The sequence below is a fragment of the Chrysochloris asiatica genome, unplaced genomic scaffold (assembly GCF_000296735.1).
Source record: "Chrysochloris asiatica unplaced genomic scaffold, ChrAsi1.0 scaffold00095, whole genome shotgun sequence".
NCBI lineage: Eukaryota > Metazoa > Chordata > Mammalia > Afrosoricida > Chrysochloridae > Chrysochloris > Chrysochloris asiatica.
Genome location: NW_006408613.1, coordinates 3958106 through 3973653, shown reverse-complemented (window position 1 = coordinate 3973653; position 15548 = coordinate 3958106). Strand labels below are relative to the sequence as shown.

Here is a 15548-nt window from a genome sequence, read left to right as displayed (position 1 = left end):
TGCGTAGCTCCTGCCTGTCTTCTCATTCACATGGCACTTTCTCTTGTAGCCCTTCTGCCTTGGTTGTATTTCTAAACTTGGGCCCTATAATCTTTTCATCCCTAGCTTTGGAAAGTATTCTTTATGAAATTTGCTCAATATTCAGCAAACTTATAGGCACTCTTTAACCATTAATCAAAAACAAATGGTGAGACTATATAAAATGGGCATTTATCATGTTGATTATGAGGGACCAAGGTTATCTAAGAATTCACTTACCATATTCTGTTGGCACAGCCAATAAAATTGCTGGAATTTCTGGGACATAAGTAGCTGGGCACTCCCAACAGCACTCCTGATTTTACCAAGAACTGCAAAGAAAAAGGAAAGAAAGTGAATAGAAATGAAAAAATAACTGGATCAACTAGAAAACAAACATAAAAGCATCACACAAAGAAAATAAATTACAAAAAACAAAGCTACCATTGCTCTTTCTAGTAATTAAAACTTTGAATTTATTGTGAGAAGCATGTTCCATTGACTGAATAGAAATGTCTGTTCCACTCCAAATTCATTGGAGATGTCACTGAGGACTAAATGCCAGTTATAAAGATACTATTCTCAGGTATTGGTTAAAAAAAAAAAAAAAAGAATTTTAATTTGGAAATATGGTGTATAGTGCAGGAAGTATTTCTTATTTTGGGCACCATACATGTTTAGTGTTGATATTAAGATGAACTAGAAGAAAAGAGAATTTGTGAAATTAATTTCTTATTTGAAATAAAACATCTATATTTCTGTTAACTTTATAAAACTTTAGCTAAGTCTATGAAGATGCAACTGCATTAATTTTTTACAAAAACTACTCTGATATCGATGATATCACTGGATTCCATTAAAATACTTACTGAAGTATGGACAATTAGATCAAAGAAATGACCTGAATATAATTTTATATGTGAAGAGACTGAATTATGTAAAAGAAGTCTCAAGGTAAGATAATGATACAATTGAGAAGAGCATCCTGTTCTCATTTTCTCTAGCTTAGTGATTTGTCCATTACCAGGGACTGTCCACGAAACTGCTGACTCCTTGGCTGCCAACAAAGTCACCTTAAGTTATCACCATACACTGACATCATGTTAGACTCTTCAGTCCATGGTGGTGGTGGCTATGTGCCGTGGAGTCGGTTCTGACTCATAGCGACCCTGTACAGGGTTTCTGAGGCTGTACATCTTTAAGGGAGCAGAAAGCCTCATCTTTCTCCCACGGAACAACTGGTAGTTTCCAACTGCTAACTGTATGATTAGCAGCCGGACTCATAACCACTATGTTACCAGAGCTCTTTGTTCAATCGATTTACTAGATAAGTTTACAAAAACACTGCTACATTTTCAAGTATGCTATGAGTAAGTATAATACTGGTTTAATGAGTTAGGAAGAGTCATTTTAAACTATAAATTATTCCAGAATTGTATGATTTATTTTAATAAACAATTAACTTTAAAAAAGGAAACAATTTAGTTTTATAAGTGGAAAGGAGTTTAAAAATTAAAGAAAGATAGATGTGGCCACTCTTGAATTTAGACTGGCCATACAAAAGACCATGCAAGAAATGTGGGGAAGAAAATATATCTAGTACCCCCAAACATATCCATACTTTCACATCTCTCCCCTTTTCAAGCCATTATGCCTACTAATTGAGTCTCCTGGTGTGGCGCTGTGGGTTAATGCACTGGACTGCAAAGACAGTTTGAACTGCAAGGTTGCTGGAACAAGCTCACCAGCTGCTCCTCCGAAACCCTACAGAGTCACTACGGGTTGGAACTGACTTGACAGCACTTAACAACAACAACATGCCTGCTAATTCATCTAGTTTAAACAGAATCAATGTTTTGAAAATAGTAGCTTTGGCAGATCTTGACACATCCAATTCTCAAAACCACTTAGGAATTTGTTGAAATACATTTCCTTCTTGTGTGTTGTTGAGTTGATTCTAACTCACAGTGATCTTATAGTAGAACTACTCCACTGGCGTTCTGGCATGCCGCTGTGGGTTAATGTGCTGGACTGTACATAGCCAAAGGTCAGCGGTTCAAGCTCACCAGCTGCTCCCTGGAAACCCTATTCAGGCTCACTATGAGTGGGAGCCAACTTGATAGCACTTAACAACAACAACAACCCCACACTGTTTCTTAGGTTGTATATTATCTTTACAGGAGCAGACAACCAAGTTTTTTCTCCCACTGAGCTGCTGGTGAGTTCTAACAGCTTTAGCCATTGCAGTACCAGTGTCCCTTCACCACTGTATCCTAGGTCCATTTCTTTCTGCTATGTTTTATTTGACTGAGTAACAGTTGGAAAGGTATTCCGTAGAGCTTATGCAGCACAATAATCTGAATTCTTTGTCCTTGGATGGTGGGTGGTGGATCTAGACCAAGGTTCTGGGGATCAAACTACAATGGTGGTGGCTGTTGGCTTGTGCCACCAAGTTGGTTCCAACTCGTAGTGGCCCTAATAGGGTTTCTGAGGTTGTAAATCTTTACAGGAGCAGAAAGCCTTATCTTTCTCCTGCAAAGCTACTGGTAGATTCAAATTACTGACTTTGTAGTTAGCAGTCCATGTGGTGGTAATACACTACACTACTAGGGTGCCTTCAAAACTACAATAGACTGCATATAATTAATAAGAGGGTTGGGAGGATGAGAGTTAGTGAAGAACTTGGTACTGGAATAATCTGCTGATTAGCAAGGGCCTTGGGACTAAAGTGCTAGGACCACAAGAGCAGAGCAGTAGAAAAAGATGCAGGGACTCCTCCTCGGCTTCACTCTCAGCACTGAGAAGAAGCAGGTAGATAGGAATGGTGTTTCTGGGAGAATGGTCAATGTAAATTTTCATTATAGTTGAGGGCTTTTCTTTGATAACTAGCCATCTTTCTGAAGTTCTGTACTGAGTGATTAAAACAAGTCATTATTTGATATAATATATTTTGATTGTGTATCAGATAGTAACTAACTTGCTAGTTGATATGAGATATTCCAAGATAATGATATTTCCCTCATGGTAGGTTGCATTTTTTTTTTTTTTTTTAACCAGTTGCTGTCAGAGTTGTTTCTGACTCGTGAGAATCCCTTGTGTGTCAGCAGAGAATTCCAAAGGAATTTCAAAGACTGATTTTTTTCAGAAGCATATCTTCAGGTCTTTCTTCTGAGGGTGACTTGAAACTGCTAACTTTTCATTTAGCCACCAAGTATATTAACTGTTTGCAGCATCCAGGAACTCCATGGTAGGGTTGTTGTTAAGTGCTATGGAACCACAGCCGAGTAGTAGCAACCTTGTATAGCATTTCCAAGGCTGTAAATCTTCACGGGAGCAAAAAGCCTCACATTTCTCCCATGGAAAGGCTAGAAGAATGTGCCTATCCTATAGTGCCATCAGCATTCCCATGAAGCCAATACAAATATATCATCATGCCTCAATTTACACCAGGGTCTCCTTTTGTCTGGAAACATTAAAAGTGAATGTCACCTTTCCATGGAATTTGTTTGTATAACACCATCTACACATACTTCAAACAGTCAAAAATGGATTGTTTCCATGAGCTCAATTCCTTCTTTTTTTTGCTTACCCCAAAGACTGTTTGCAGAATACAGATAATTGCCCTAAACCAACTACTACAGCACTTACAACATTATAGTTTATGTTATTAGGTTTTTGCTTGAAGAATGCTCTGGCAAGTTTATATTTGTCAATGCCATACGAAAAATGTTAAGGAAAAGAGGGATATTTATATGGAGATTTGTCCCTCATGCGTGCAAAGGAGAGAGATCCACCACAACCAACTATAATTAAGTATTTGAAGATATGTTTATGCATTCTAGGTTTAATCTAAAGCAGTGTAGATAATTACAGCTCTAAGAGACCTGAAATATATGCATAAGAATCACCTAGAGATCTTGTTAAACTGAAGATTCTGACTCAGTAAACTGAGTGGAGCATGGCATTGCATTTCTTACAAATTCCCAGATGATGTGGATGATGCTAGCCTGTGGACCACATTTAAGAATTAGAGTCTTACAGTTTATTCGCAGAGGTGGAAACTTACAGAGAAGAAAAATCAAATCCTTTAGCTTTCTTTCACAGTAGTCAGATATCCCTAAACATTAGTGATTTTAACAGTCAGTCTTAAAATCAATTATTTGTGAATCTCATTCAACATGTGTTGGGAAACTGGCATCAGAAGTCCTAATACCCGATGACCCCATCTTCCTAGCATTACTTTGTGTGTGGTGAGTGCTAGTGAGTAGGTTCTGACTCATAACCACCCTGTATGGGGTTTCCTAGGAGTGGTGGGTTTGAACTGCTGACTTGTGGTTAGCAGTCCAGTGCTTATCTTCTAGCACCACACCAAGACTCCTTTAGGGGAAAGAAAAATCATAAATATTAGTCAGAAAGGACCTTAATATTCTTATGATGAAATGCTATGTTGTTGTTGTTGTTAAGTGCCATTGAGTCGGTTCTGACCCATAGTGACCCTGTATAGGGTTTCTGAGGAGCAGCTGGTGAGCTTGAACTGCTGACCTTGCAGTTCAAATGGCTGATCAAATGCTATATAATTGAAAATGATGCTACAGAAATATATCTATTAATATTAAAAGTGTTTAAGGAGTCCTGGTATAGCATTATGGGCTAATGTGCCAGACTGCAAAGTTGTTTGAACTGCAAGGTCGGTGGTTAAAGTTCACCAGCTGCTCCTTGGAAACCCTATACAGGGTCATTATGGGTGGGAATCGACTTGACAGCACTTAACAATAAGATATGCTATAATATATAACAAGCCAATTACAAACCATTATACATAACATATTCATTTTTACTAACTATATGTTATGTGACACACGTTAAGAGTGATTCATTTCTTGAATAGGATAATGGAACCTAAAAAGTTCTTATGTATCTCTATTTTTTAAATTTCTGTAATTAATTGTCATGATAGCTCTCATTCTTGTATATGAAAAAAAATTGCAAACACACAGAAAATTTGAATGAAAACTATAAAAAATACCGTAATCATCTAGAATCAGTAATTATTAACATTTTGTCATGTATCTGTCTCCCTGCCCTGCCACTCCCCCAAACCATTTGAGAGTAAGCTGTAGCCAGTGTGACACTTCACCTGCCCCTCCCAACCACAAGGACACCATCTTGCTTAACAACGATGACATTCTCATCCTTTTTCTTATGCAGCAGGCCAGGTCTAATTTTTCACTATCAACTTTGTGAGGAAAAGAAAAAATGATTTGAGAATGCAACAGAGAAAATATTTCCTCATCTCAAGGTTCTGATTTTCATCATGAGAGCACTAAAAAGGAGTTTAAAAAACAAACTAGTTGCCATTGAGTCAATTACAACTCATAAACCTCACGTATGTCAGAGCACAACTGTGCTCCACAGGGATTTTCAAAGGCCCATTTTTCAAAACTGCATCACTTGACCTTTCTTCCAAGGTGGACTTGAACCACGGAAGTTTCAGATAGCAGCTGAGCATTTTAATTGTTTGCACCACCCAGGGATTCTTAAAGAGGACTTACCAGCTTAAAAAAACCAGTATCTTTAAACAGGCTAAAGTACTTCATACTACATTCATATTTGAATAATTCCACACTGAACGCGTTTCTGCAGTCATAGTCTCACTAATGCAGAGTGGAGTATCTCTGGTTTTAAAATGCTGTATTTCTATTTGTAAAGTCCTACACCCTGCATGGACTCCTGGTGTGGCACTGTGGATCACACTGGACTGCAAACCACAAGATCAGCAGTTCAAACCCACCAGCTTCTCTTTGGAAACCCTATACAAGGCTGCTATGAGTCGGAATCAACTCGGCTGCACTTAACAACAACAACATACACTGCCTAGAGACCTGGTGTGGCACAGTAGGATAAGCAATTGACCACTAGGTTGGGGGTTGTAACTCACCAGCTGCTCACTGGAAACCTATACAAGGTTGCTGTGAGTTGGAACTGACTCGATGGCACTTAACAACAACATACCCTGCATTATGGAGTCCTGGTGTGGCATTGTAGGATAAGCACAGGACTTCTAACCACAAGGTTGGTAGTTCAAACCCACCAGCTGTTCACTGGAAAACCTACACAGGGTGGCTATGAGTTGGAACTAACTTGATGACAGTTAACAACAACAATATACTCTGCATGATGGATAAAAGCATTTAGAGGCTTTTGTTTTAATGAAGTTATTGAAAAATGTTTAGAAAGGTGAATAAATACACTTCTTTTTAGTGACACCATCCTTCCTCAAATTGTAATTAAAAAGCCAATCTGTTTTGTAAAATTTGAAGTTTTAATCCCTAATCTTCATATTCCTTTAAAAATATAATTCAAGTGAAGTATTAATATAAACAACTTCAATTTATATTAGAACAACATTAATAGATGGGCAATATCTTGGTATTGATTTAATGTAGTGGAGAATCATTATAAAAAGTATAAATTGAATATTGCTTTGGAAAGATAATGAATGCTAAAGGGTGTAGCTAATGATGTGATTGCTAATGGCAGAATTTTGCTGTTCAGTCATTGGGAATGTATCTAACTGATACCTATAACATAAATCGTTTCCTATAATTACAAAGAATTTGAAGTGAAAATTCAATTGATTCTTTTCCACTATACTTCCCTAATTTTGTCATAGTTTGACACGTTTTCTTTCAAGAGCTGCAGATAAGGGTCATTGCTCATCAGAATGCAAATTTACAAAAAACCCTGATATAACCCTTGCTTTTAATGCACAAAGAAGTTTGATTAACTTACTGGGTTCCTTTAGTTTATTTTTCATGCATTTTCTATAGTTTCCAATTCTATCTAAACTTGCCATGAAGTACCAGGACAACATTTATACTACTCCTTTTATCAAAAATTTGAAGTGGATTTTTGTAGAATTTTCAGGTAGTTTGGAATTATATTTTGAACATTTATTACCACTCTAATCTCTTAGGAGTCTTTTTCTATGACTGGCTCTGTAAAGTAAGCAGGAGAAATCACTGCCTTCACAAATCTCTTCCTTTCAGGATCTCAAGTCTAATCATATTCACATTTACTGAGCACACATTTATCATTATACTCCAATTTCCCATTTCCATTTAGATTTTGGGAAGTGTGAAGTCAACTCCATGAGCACGAAGCATATAATGAGCAAGAAACCTGATTAGCTGGCTGTGTTATATCAGCCTGATCCAGAGCACCTGGACACAATCCATGGTTTGTGTCTTTTAAAAGAATTATCAATGCATTGGATGCTTCAGAAAGCTGCCCAAACATATCACCTAAAACTGGTAACAGCCAATGCGAACAAAGCAATCTGTTCTGCTAAGAATGGTCATCATTCTTCCTGATTCTTAAATGTGTAATCTTCTATGTTGAACCATGAGATCTTGAGTAAAATTTAGAGAGAGGTAGAATTTCTTTTTGGTTTACGTCCTCCTTTTCCATCCCTAGGTTAGCATGTGTTTCCTCATTTTGGATGAAAATGGTTAATGTTCTCAGTTGCTAACCAACAAGTTGTAGGTCTTAGTCCACCTAGAGGAACTTAGGAAGAAAGGCTTGGTGATCTACTCCCATTAAACACTCTATGGAACACAGTTCTACTCCTTAGAATCACCATCAGTTGGAGTTGACTTAACAGCAACTGGTTTACTCATTTTTCCTCCCCATTCATTCTCAGAATCACTTTAGAGACTTGTCAGTTGCCTATCCTTGTGTGAATGCTTATAAAAACCAATGACAAGTCTTTCATCCCAGAGATGGCATTTCAGCAAGGTTGGTGTTACTGATGTATGCTGTAGAGTAGATTCTGATTCATAGCGACCCTATAGGACAGGGTAGGACAGCCTCATAGGATGTCTAGGCTGCAGTTTTACAGAAGCAGATTGTCACATCTTTCTCCCTGGGAGCCACTGGTGGGTTTGAATCACCAGTCTTTCAGTTAGCAATAGAGAGCTTATCCATTGTGTCACCAGCGCCCCCTTTCAGCATGGCTGTTGTTGTTGTTGTTAAATGCCCTTAAGTTGGTTCCACTCATAGCAACCCTGTATAAGGTTTCTGAGGAGCAGCTGCTAGATTTGAACAGCTGATCTTGTGGTTAATAGTCCACTGCTTATCCAATAGCAGGTATGGAGAACATCTGGCCCATGGACCATATAAAACCTGCAAAATAATTTGGTCTGGCCCTGCCAAGGGAACTGCAGTCCCAGCCATTACATTGTTGTTGTTGTTAAGTGCCGTTGAGTCAGTTCCAACTCATAGAGACCCTGTACAGGGTTTCCAAGGCTATAAATCTTTATGGGAGCAGAAAGCCTCATCTTTCTCCCAGGGAACAGCTGGTTGTTTTGAACTGCTGACCTTGAGGTTCACAGCCTGATTCATAATCACTACGTGACCAGAGCTCCTTAGTCATGACATTAGGGGTGAGTTAATAAAATGTTTTACCAAATATGTTGTTGTTGTTGTTTTGTGCCGTGGAGTTGGTTCTGACTCATAGTGACCCTGTACAGGGTCTCTGAGGCTGTAAATCTTTATGGGAGCAGAACGCCTCATCTTTCTCCCACAGAACAGCTGGTAGTTTCGAACTGCTGACCTTGTGGTGTGCAGCCCAATTTGTAACCATAGAAGGCTAAATCTTTAAGCTGATAATTTTGTATGGCTCACAAATGATGCTATAAAATTTGGCATAAAAAGGTTTCCCACCCCTGTCCTACAGTATGGCACCATTTGCTCTTTTGGTTGTGCATAGTACTTTTAATATTCTTCTTCAATATCATAATACAAATACATTGATTCTTCTATGGTCTTCTTTATTCTGTGTCCTACTTTCACATGCATTTGAGGATACTGAAAACACCATAGCTTAGGTCAGGTGCCCATTAATCCTCAAACTGATGCCTTCACTCTTGAACACTTTAAAGAGGTCTTGTGTCTCTTTGGAAACCCTATACAGGGTCGCTGTGAGTCAGAAACGGAATCGACTTGATGGCACAGATAAAGCAATCTGCTGTTTGATTTCTTGACTGCTGGTTCCATGAGTGTTGATTGTGAACCTAAGAAAAATGAAGTCTTGGACAATTTCAACCCTTTCTCCATTTATCATGATGTTACTTATTGGTCCAGTTGTGAGTATATTTGTTTTATTTACATTGTGGTATAATTAATATTGAAGGCTGTGGTCTTTGATCTTCATCAGTATTTTAAGTCTTTTGCACCAAGCAAGGTTGTATCATCTGCATATCTCAGGTTGTTAACGATTCTTCTTGAAATACTGACAGTACATGCTTCTTCATATATTCAAGATTCACTAATTATATTCTCAGCATACTGACTAAATAAGTACAGTGAAAAGGATACAATCCTGGCACATACCTTTCCTGATTTTAAAAATTCAGTATCTCCTTGTTCTTTGAACGACTGCTTCTTTGTCTATGTATAAGTTCTTCATGAACAAAATGGAATGTTCTGGAATACACATTCTTTCTAATGTTATCCATAGTTTGTCATGGTCCACACAGTCAAAAGCCTTTGCATAGTCAATAAAGTACAAGTAAACATTTTTTTAATATTCTCTTCTTTCAGCCAAGCACTATCTGAATGCCACCAATGATATCCCTTGCTCCATGTTCTCTTCTGGATCAGGCTTACATTTCTTAACAGCTCCTTGTTGATGTACTATTGCAACCATTTTAAAATAATCTTCAGTAAAATTTTACTTACATGTGATATTAATGATATTGTTCTATGTTTCCTGCCTTCTGTTGGGTCACGTCTCTTAGAAATGTTAACAGATATGGATTTCTACCAATTAGTTGGCCAGGTAGCTGTTTTCCAATTTCTTTGCCTCGATGAGTAAGTGCTTCCAGTGCTGCAGTAATTTTTTTTTTTTAATGTTTTATTGTGAATTATGTGATAGTTTACATGGGAGGACATTGGTTTTACATTCATTCTGTCATATATCGTCTCATTGCCATGGTTACAGTCCCCTCCATGCAATCCTTCCTCCGTGCCCCCCAGGTCTTCAGCACACAGTCGCTTTCCCTCTCTGGATCTAAAGTCTCCAGCTGCTCCGTCGCTCCACGTCATCATCTCTGGTTCCATTTCAGACATCACTGCTTCTCTGGGTAGTGTCCCTCTCTCTGCTCTTCTCCCTTGATGGTCCTAGGGAACTCTGCTCCTAGACTGAAAAGTTAATCACTTCCCTCCTTGCTATAAAATGTCTATCTTTACATTTCCAACCCTCACAATCAGTCCTGATAACAATTATTCACTGTTGTATCACAAGAGACCTGTCTGTATTTCATTGCATCAGCCCCGGCTAGTCAGATTGAATACTACTCACTGGAGATTCAACCTTCCTCCAGGCCCTCTGGATCTAGGTTCCCTCTTGAAAGCTTGTAAGCCAGTCACTTCTTGCCTTTGTAGCCCTGCACACCCATTTTGGGTAGCCAATGTCCAAGTTGCCCATCCCTGTCTACTCTGTGTGTGGAGGGGGTGGGAATGATTCTTGCTGTAAGGACTTGTTCCCTCTTTTGAGTTACTGCTTCCATAGGTGTAGGTCAAGTTCATCAAATTGTATGAGCATACTTTTTTTTTTTCCCTCTTCTTTTTACTTCTGGTTGAGCTCTGATCATCCAGTCATTGAAGCCAGGACAAGTGGGTATTATCTGCAAGTGTGGGTGTTCTTATGCATATGCCCTCTCTTCATATCACAGTGCTGCAGTAATTTGTTGAAAGATTTCAATTTGTATGTCGTCAATTCCTGGAGGCTTATTTTTTGACAATGCCTTGGGCTTTTTCTTTCAGTGCCATTGATTCTTAATAATGAGCTACTTTTTGAAATGGTTGAACCTCGACCATTATTTTTTGGTATAGTGACTTGGGGTATTCCTTTTATTTTCTTTTGAGGCTTTCTGTATCATTAGGTATTTTCCCCATAGAATCCTTCAATATTACAAGCTGAGGCTTAAATTTTTTCTTCATTTCTTCTGCTTGAGAAATGCTGAGCATGTTTTTCCCTTTTGCTTTTCTAACTCCAGGTCTTTGCACATTTCATTATTACACTTTACTTTGTCTTCTTGCATCACCTTTTGAAATGTTCTGTTCAGCTCTTTTATATCCTTCTTTCTCCCAGTTGCCACAGCTTCTCTATGCACAGTAGCAAGTTTCAGAATTTCTTCTGACATTCATTTTTGTCTTTTCTTTCTTTCCTGCCATTTTAATGATCTTTTGCTTTCTTCCTGTATGAAGTTCTTGATGTTATCCCACAACTCTTGTGGTCTTTGGTCATTAGTGTTCACTGCATCACATATGTCCTTGAGATGGTATCTAAATTCAGGTGGGATATATTCAATATCATATTTTGGCTCCTGTGAACTTCTTTTCCTTTTTCTCACTTCAGTCTGAATTTGCATTTGAGCAATTAGTGGTCTGTTCCACAGTCTGCCCCTAGTTTTGTTTTGGCTGGTGATATGTAGCTTTTCCATGGTCTCTTTCAAAGATGAGGCCCATCTGATTTCTATGTATTTCATCAGGTGACATCTATGTGTATATCTGCCTCTTACCTTGTTTAAAAAAGGCATTTGCAATGAATAATTCATTGCAATGAATAATATCATGCGTTCTCCAGCATCATTTCTATTATCAAGGCCGTATTTTCTAACTACTGATTCTTCCTGTTTGTTTCCAACCTTTGCATTCCAATTATCAATGCATTTTCATTGCATGTTTGCTCAATTTCACATGGAAGAGTTGATAGAATTCTTCAATTTCATCATCACTTGCTTTAATGGTTGGTGCATAAATTTGAATAAAAGTGGTATTATCTGGTCTTCCTTGTAGGCATATGGATATGATCCTATAGCAGACATATCAAGATAGATCTTGAAATGTTACTCTTGGTAATGAATGCAATGCTGTTCTCTTAAAATTGTGGTTCCAGGTATAGTAAATCATATGATTGTCAGGTTCAAAATGGCCAATACCAGTTCATTTCAGCTCACTAATTCCAAGGATATTGATCTTTATGTGTTCCATCACATTTTTGACAGCCTTCAATTTTCCTAGATTCATATTTCTATATTCCATTTTCTGAATACTAGTGGATGTTTGCAGCTGCACCTCTTCATTTTGAGTTGTGCCCCATCAGTAAATGATGTTCTAGAAAGTTTTACTCCATTCAAGTCATTATGGTCAACTCTGCTTTCAGGAGGTAGCTCTTCCCAGCATGATGTTGTTGTTATTAAGTGCCGTCAATTTGATTCTGGTTCTGACTCATAGCGACCCTGTACAGGGTTTCTAAGGAGCAACTGGTTAGTTTGAACTTCTGACCTTGTGCCTTGCAGTCCAATGATTATCCTACAGCCCTAGTCTGGGAGATCCAATGCCATAGGTTTAACACAACTCTTATGTTATTAATACTGTTTATAAAACAAGGACATTCTGTCTATAAAACAAAGACATTAGGTGAGGCAATCCCCAATACACTTACCAGCTTTGTTAGTCTATGATTGTATGAATCTGATAAAGTGAAAATTTAGGTTATTAATTATTTTGGGAGGAGTTTTTTTGGGACAAAAGGACTTTCAAACATCTTTCACAAAACCCTATTTGCTTGCTTTTCTGCTTCTTTTTCTCGCTCATATCTCAATACAATTATTGAATAAAATTATTCATTGTAGCTTTAAAACAATTTCTTTGTTTTAGAAAATATGCTAATATTTTACTTTATGCCATTTGGCATCACATAATTAATTGGCTTAATATATTTAATACAAAAAAAACTAAAACTAGTCCAAGAATGTTTTACAATAACTCCAGAATTTTTTTACTTGTAATATATGTGGCAATATACATACTCACCAGCCGCTCCGCGGGAGAAAGATGAGGCTTTCTACTCCCGTAAGGATTTATACCCTCGGAAAACCTGTACAGGGTCGCTATGGGTCGGAACCGACTCGATGGCAATTAACAACAACAAGGAGTGCCTGGGTAGCACAAACAGTTAGTGTACACAATTACTAACTGAAAGGCTGTCGATTTGAATCAACCCAGAGGAACCCTCAGAAGAAAGACCTGGTGATCTGCTTCCAAAAGATTATAGTCTTGAAGACCTTATGGAGCAACATACTGGTTACATGAGCCAGAACTGATTCCACAGCATTTTATTTTAAATGTATGCATTAATATGATGTATACCAGTGTTAATTTGGTTTCCAAGTAGTTTTCATTAACCACAGAGAATTAAATGAATTTAGATTTGTTCTATCAATTCATTGAACTGTGATTGTAAAATTAGTTTTGGCAAAAATCATTTCATATAATGAAGAATTTCAATATTCTTTATTTTTTTAAAGTATCTTAACCAATAACACTTTATTTATTCTTACAATTTGAGGTATAATTGGAGGTTATCTTGCCTCCAAGAATTTTCAGGAATCGTTTGACCTGGATTAATTTTGTGCCATTTTATGTGCGAAATATGCTGCTGGGATACATACCAAGAACCTTGTCATCTTTGTTCAAATAAAGGTATATGAGCAATATAAAAGAAATTAAGAAAACCATATTTATTAACATATCCATTATTTTGAAGGACAAACAGTCTAATTTCAGTGTTGAAAATATTCAGTAGTTTCTATGACATCAAAAGGAAAATACGTTCATTTTTCTGTTAGAATTGATATGAAAGCTTAAAGCAATGCAATTATAGTTAGTGGAAATTAAAAAAAATTGAAAAGACACAAAATACAAATGATCTTACTCCCTATCTGTAGAATGAGACAGGCAGTTGACTGCTAATCACAACGTCTATGGTGCAAACCCACCAGTTGCTCTTTGAGAAAACAATGAGGCTGCCCGCTCCGTCTAGATTTACAGGGTCAGAAACCCTAAGGAGCAGTTCTACTCTCGCCTATAGGGTTGCTATGAGTAGGAATAGACTCAACGGCACTGATTTTTGCTGTTATTGTTGTTTTTAAATAGACTGGGATACTTCAGTTCCTATATCTGAGGGCAACCAAATGATTCTACTAAGGTTTTCAGATGTTATACTTTTATGAAGGTGTGTTTAGCAGTGTTGCTGTTGTTGCTAAGTGTCCCTGTGTTGGTTCTGACTCATAGCAACCCTTTGTATGGTTTCCAAGGAATGGCTGATGTTTTTGAACCATTGTCCTTGTGGTTAGCAGCCAGTGCTTATCATATAGTACCACACCAGGACTCCTTAGATGTGTGAACATTCCTATCTATTAAAACTCTTTCCACCATCTGGTATTCCCTCCAATTTTCATTTACAGAGTAGTTTGTGCAAAGCACTGTGTTAGTCACTGCTGGTGGCTCATAAAATGAATCAGTATGATTACAACTTTCAATGAGTCTAAAAATTTTATATGATAGCAAAGCACAACTTTGAGAAAATACATGAACTGGCTTATCCTTTGGGAAATACATGGCTTAAACGTGAGTGGAGAATAACAGGACTATAGGAACATTGAAAAGTCAGGTAGCCCAGCCTTTCTCCTGTTGTTGTCAAGTGCCATCGAGTCGATTCCGACCCATAGCCACCCTGTACAGGGTTTCCAAGGAGTAGCTGGTGAGCTTGAACCACCGATCTGGCAGTTCAGATGGCTTTGCGGTCTGGCGCATTAAACCCACAGAGCCACACAAAGGTCAATGTGTAAGTTATGGTATTTGTATTGAGGAAGAAAACAAGCTCCCAATTCTTTATTTTTGTTTGTGAGCTTGAATGACCTTTTTGTTTTGTTTTAATTGACAGGTGAATTTATTCATTGATAGGCCTGAATTTTCTTTTTGATCATCTTCACCTTGCTCCCCTTGCCCCACCTATTTGACTAAATCCAATACATCTTTCAAGATTCAGGATCAATGACATTTTCTCCATGAAGCCTTCTCAGCATCTTCCCAGTTAAAAATATCTCTCTGTTTTTAAAAACTTTATCTAGGCATCTTTTATTATACATATTGTTGTTAAATGCTGTTGAGTAGATTCTGATTCACAGCAACCTTGTATAGTTTCTGAGAGAAGCTGGTGGGTTTGAACTGCTGACCTTGTGGTTTCCAGTCCAGTGCTTATCCTATAGTGCCACACCAGGAGACCTTATACTTAGCAGTTTCCACTTACTATAAATAATGTAATTGATTTTTCCCATCCTTAGGTTACTGAAATCAGGTTCTATGCTATACATTACTCATTTCTTTGTATCAAACCTCTAGACTATTAGACAGTGGTTTGCTTATAATTTAGTATTCGGTAAATATTTATTGAATGTACACATTAATGAAAGAGTCCAGGAAAAATCCCAAAGGTCCTAAAAGGTTGAAGGAAAAAAAAACAAAAACAAAACTTATTTAGGAAATTACAACTGAGAGGCAGCAGAAATTCACTTTTGTCTATATACTGCTGAAGAAAAAGATATTTTCCAAAAGCAACTGAAATTTAAATACTGCTGTTGTTGTTGTTAAGTGCCATCGAGTTGGTTGACTAACTGCCA

General features: G+C 37.6%; 1 protein-coding gene across 2 annotated transcripts in view; it reads right to left on the bottom strand.

The window, feature by feature from the left end:
- The window catches only part of DLGAP2 (discs, large (Drosophila) homolog-associated protein 2), a 327825-nt gene that overhangs the window by 10792 nt on the left and 301485 nt on the right, over positions 1 to 15548 (bottom strand). For both annotated transcript variants that reach the window (XM_006866711.1, XM_006866710.1), the window contains one exon: positions 259 to 350. In XM_006866711.1, the coding sequence (XP_006866773.1) occupies positions 259 to 350 (92 nt within the window). The remainder of the gene's footprint in view (positions 1 to 258; positions 351 to 15548) is intronic.